Source organism: Oryx dammah, unplaced genomic scaffold, assembly GCF_014754425.2.
Source record: "Oryx dammah isolate SB20612 unplaced genomic scaffold, SCBI_Odam_1.1 HiC_scaffold_11232, whole genome shotgun sequence".
NCBI classification, from domain to species: Eukaryota; Metazoa; Chordata; class Mammalia; order Artiodactyla; family Bovidae; genus Oryx; species Oryx dammah.
This window is the reverse complement of record NW_024080625.1, coordinates 1,449,863-1,452,683: the sequence shown is the minus strand read 5'-3', so window position 1 is coordinate 1,452,683 and position 2,821 is coordinate 1,449,863. Positions and strand designations below refer to the sequence as shown.

The 2,821-nt window shown below is 41.0% G+C and overlaps 1 protein-coding gene across 1 annotated transcript; it reads right to left on the bottom strand.

Annotated features, from left to right (window-relative positions):
* Positions 1–1,353: 1,353 nt before the first annotated feature.
* On the bottom strand, positions 1,354–2,289 carry LOC120861242 (olfactory receptor 8S1-like). Its single transcript, XM_040236872.1, has one exon. It carries the CDS (start codon positions 2,287–2,289, stop codon positions 1,354–1,356), a length of 936 nt encoding a protein of 311 aa, XP_040092806.1.
* Positions 2,290–2,821: the final 532 nt, after the last annotated feature.

Genomic DNA, 2,821 nt, shown 5'->3' with positions numbered 1-2,821 from the left:
AGGGATAGAACCGATGTCTCCTGTGTATCCTGCATTGGAGGCTGATTCTTCACTGCTGAGCCACTGGGGAAGCTCCACTGAGCAAGATTATTATTAATAGCTTTCTATTGCTGCCATAAAACACATGACCACAAACTCAAATGACACAAATATATTTTCTGATAAGCTTTTTAGGTCAGAAATATGGGTGGGCTCAACTGATTTTTTGATGTGGGTCACACAAGGCCAAAAGCAGGTCAGCAGGCCTTACCTGGAGGGTTGGAAGAGACACCAGGTTGTGGGCAGAATTCAGTTCATGAATTCCATGGACTGAAGTTCCTATTTCTTTCCTGGTTTTGGCTGGGAGTTGTTTTTAGCTTTAGGAATCACCCACAGTCTCTGGCTCACAGACCCATGCCAGCAATGGTGGTTTGAGTCTTTGTGATGTCTATATTACCTTAAAAGACCTTTCTTTTCTGCCTCATCATAACTGCCTACAGCTGGAGAAGTTTCTCTGTGTTCAAGGATTCATGTGATTAGGTTGAGCCCACCTGGATAATCTACAATACCCAAGCCCTTTTAAGGTCTATAACCTTGTTCATCTGTCCAGTCCTTCTTGCCACATAACGCATTCACAAGTTCCAGGGATTATGAGATCATCTTCGAGGGGCCAGTCTGTCTATCCCAGGTACTTAGTACACTTTGTGACATGAGTTAAGAAATGTAACAAATTGGCTAACTTTACCATATCTATTAAAAACATGACCTCAGGAAGGATAAGTGCCAGGGGAACAGGGTTTCACAGTCTCTTTAGGCACTATAGTCAGATTTTCTTCTGAATGATGGGTGTGTTGTTGTTGTTTGTTCCTGCTCAATATTTGAATTTTCTACAGAAAGATTCTAAGTAACATCACTTGGGATTTTCTTTCACTCCTTGCCTGAATGCACTGTCAGAAGAAAAGGGTAGAATAGTTGGTCTAGCCTGGAATATAGGATCATCTCACTCTATGGCTGTATAAATTTGAGAAAATCAGTTTTCCAAGGGATTTGGAATGTAATTATTCAAAGACACATGAAGGAGGAATAACACGAGCAACAAATGTTCACAAAATATGAATATTAAATCAACATTTTAACAAAATAATCCTGTAAAAAAAAGAATTATCTGATTCATTTCTCCTTTGCCAAATAAGACTAAACCTGAATCATCCCAAGAGTTTCCTATCCTTTTTGGAAGCATTTCCAAGGAAATAATCGCTTTATGTTCCCTGTAACATCTGGCAGCCTGGACAATCAAGAAACTCTCCTTAAAGTCCATTGTTTGATCATGTAGCACAGTAGTTCAACTTCTCTTTCATAATCATTTTGTGTATACTACAAAAGAGAATGAAAGTATTTTCTAAACACTCTTCCCATAGCTGCCTTCACCTCCTTGTTCTGCAGGCTATAGATGAGAGGATTCAGCATGGGAGTGATCACGCTGTATTGCAAGGAGAAGATCATCTCCAGGGCAGAACCTGAGGTTGGCAACAGATAGCTGAGGAAACCTGAGCCATAAAACAAGATCACAGTAGTGAGGTGGGAGGAGCAGGTCGAGAAGGCCTTACTTCTGCCCGAAGCGGAGCTGATGCTTAGCACAGTGGAGACAATGCGGGCATAGGAAGAAGCAATCATCACAAAGGTTCCAAAAAAATGCAGGACAGAAGAGCAAAGCAGGAGCGTGAAATTGGTGGAGGTATCAGAGCAAGACAGAGGGAAGAGAGAAGACAGCTCGCAGCTGAAGTGGGGAATAGTTTGGTCCTCACAGTAGTCTAAATTGACAGCCAGGAGGATGTTGATGAGAGCATCCACAAAGGCCAGGCCCCAGGAGCCCCACACCAGCCCAACACAGAGCTGGTTGTTCATCACCTGGCCGTAAAGCAGAGGGGAGCTGATGGCTACGTAGCGGTCATAGGCCATCACAGCCAGCAGACAGGCTTCAGTGCCCCCGGTGGTAAACACAAAGAAGGCCTGAGCCAGGCAGCTCTCTACAAAGATGGTTTTACTTTCAGAAAGTAGATTTTCCAGCATCTTGGGGACTGTGACAGATGAATGGCAGAGATCCAGAAAGGAGAGCTGTCTCAAAAAGAAGTACATGGGTGTGTGGAGGTGAAAATCAGCCCATATCATCAGCAGCATCAAGAAATTTCCCATCAGAGTGAGGAGGTAAATCAGAAGGAACATCACAAAGAGTACAGCCTGAATATGTGGGTCAATAGATAGTCCAAGGAGAATGAACTCATTGACAGCACTATGGTTTTTCATTATCATATACAGAAGTGTTCTTTCTGGAAAACAAAAAAAGAATATCCACATCAAAAGTCCTTTAATGCTTCTTCGTTACCCCAGCACCTAGATCTTACTCTGCATAAATGTTGTCTTCATTACTGTCCCACAATCCATATTCAGATACTTAAAAGCTCACTTCCTGCTCATTATCATACCATACATGTTTTAAATCAACCACATTACTATTTTTTTTTATTAAAATCTTTTTTTGAACTAGATTACTTTTATATGGCTTATACTGATACATTTGAAAAGGAAAGTCTATTGACATTAGAGGAGGATGAAGAAAAACAGAGCATTAAATCTAGGTGAAAAGGACTTTGAAGCAAGGGCACTTTGTCTATTCTATATCTAGGAGGGAAGGTCATAAGTGGAGGAAGTTAAGGGAGTTTCCATTCGATTGTTTCCATTTGTTTTCAATAAAGTATAAATGAATTCATTGGTTATACATGTGAATGTCTGTGAGCATGCCCATAGGCACACAAGAAATTATAAAGACATGATAATAATGAAA

Excerpts from the sequence above, each read along its gene's own strand:
- LOC120861242 (XM_040236872.1), bottom strand. The coding sequence starts at position 2,289 with ATGATAATGAAAAACCATAGTGCTGTCAATGAGTTCATTCTCCTTGGA.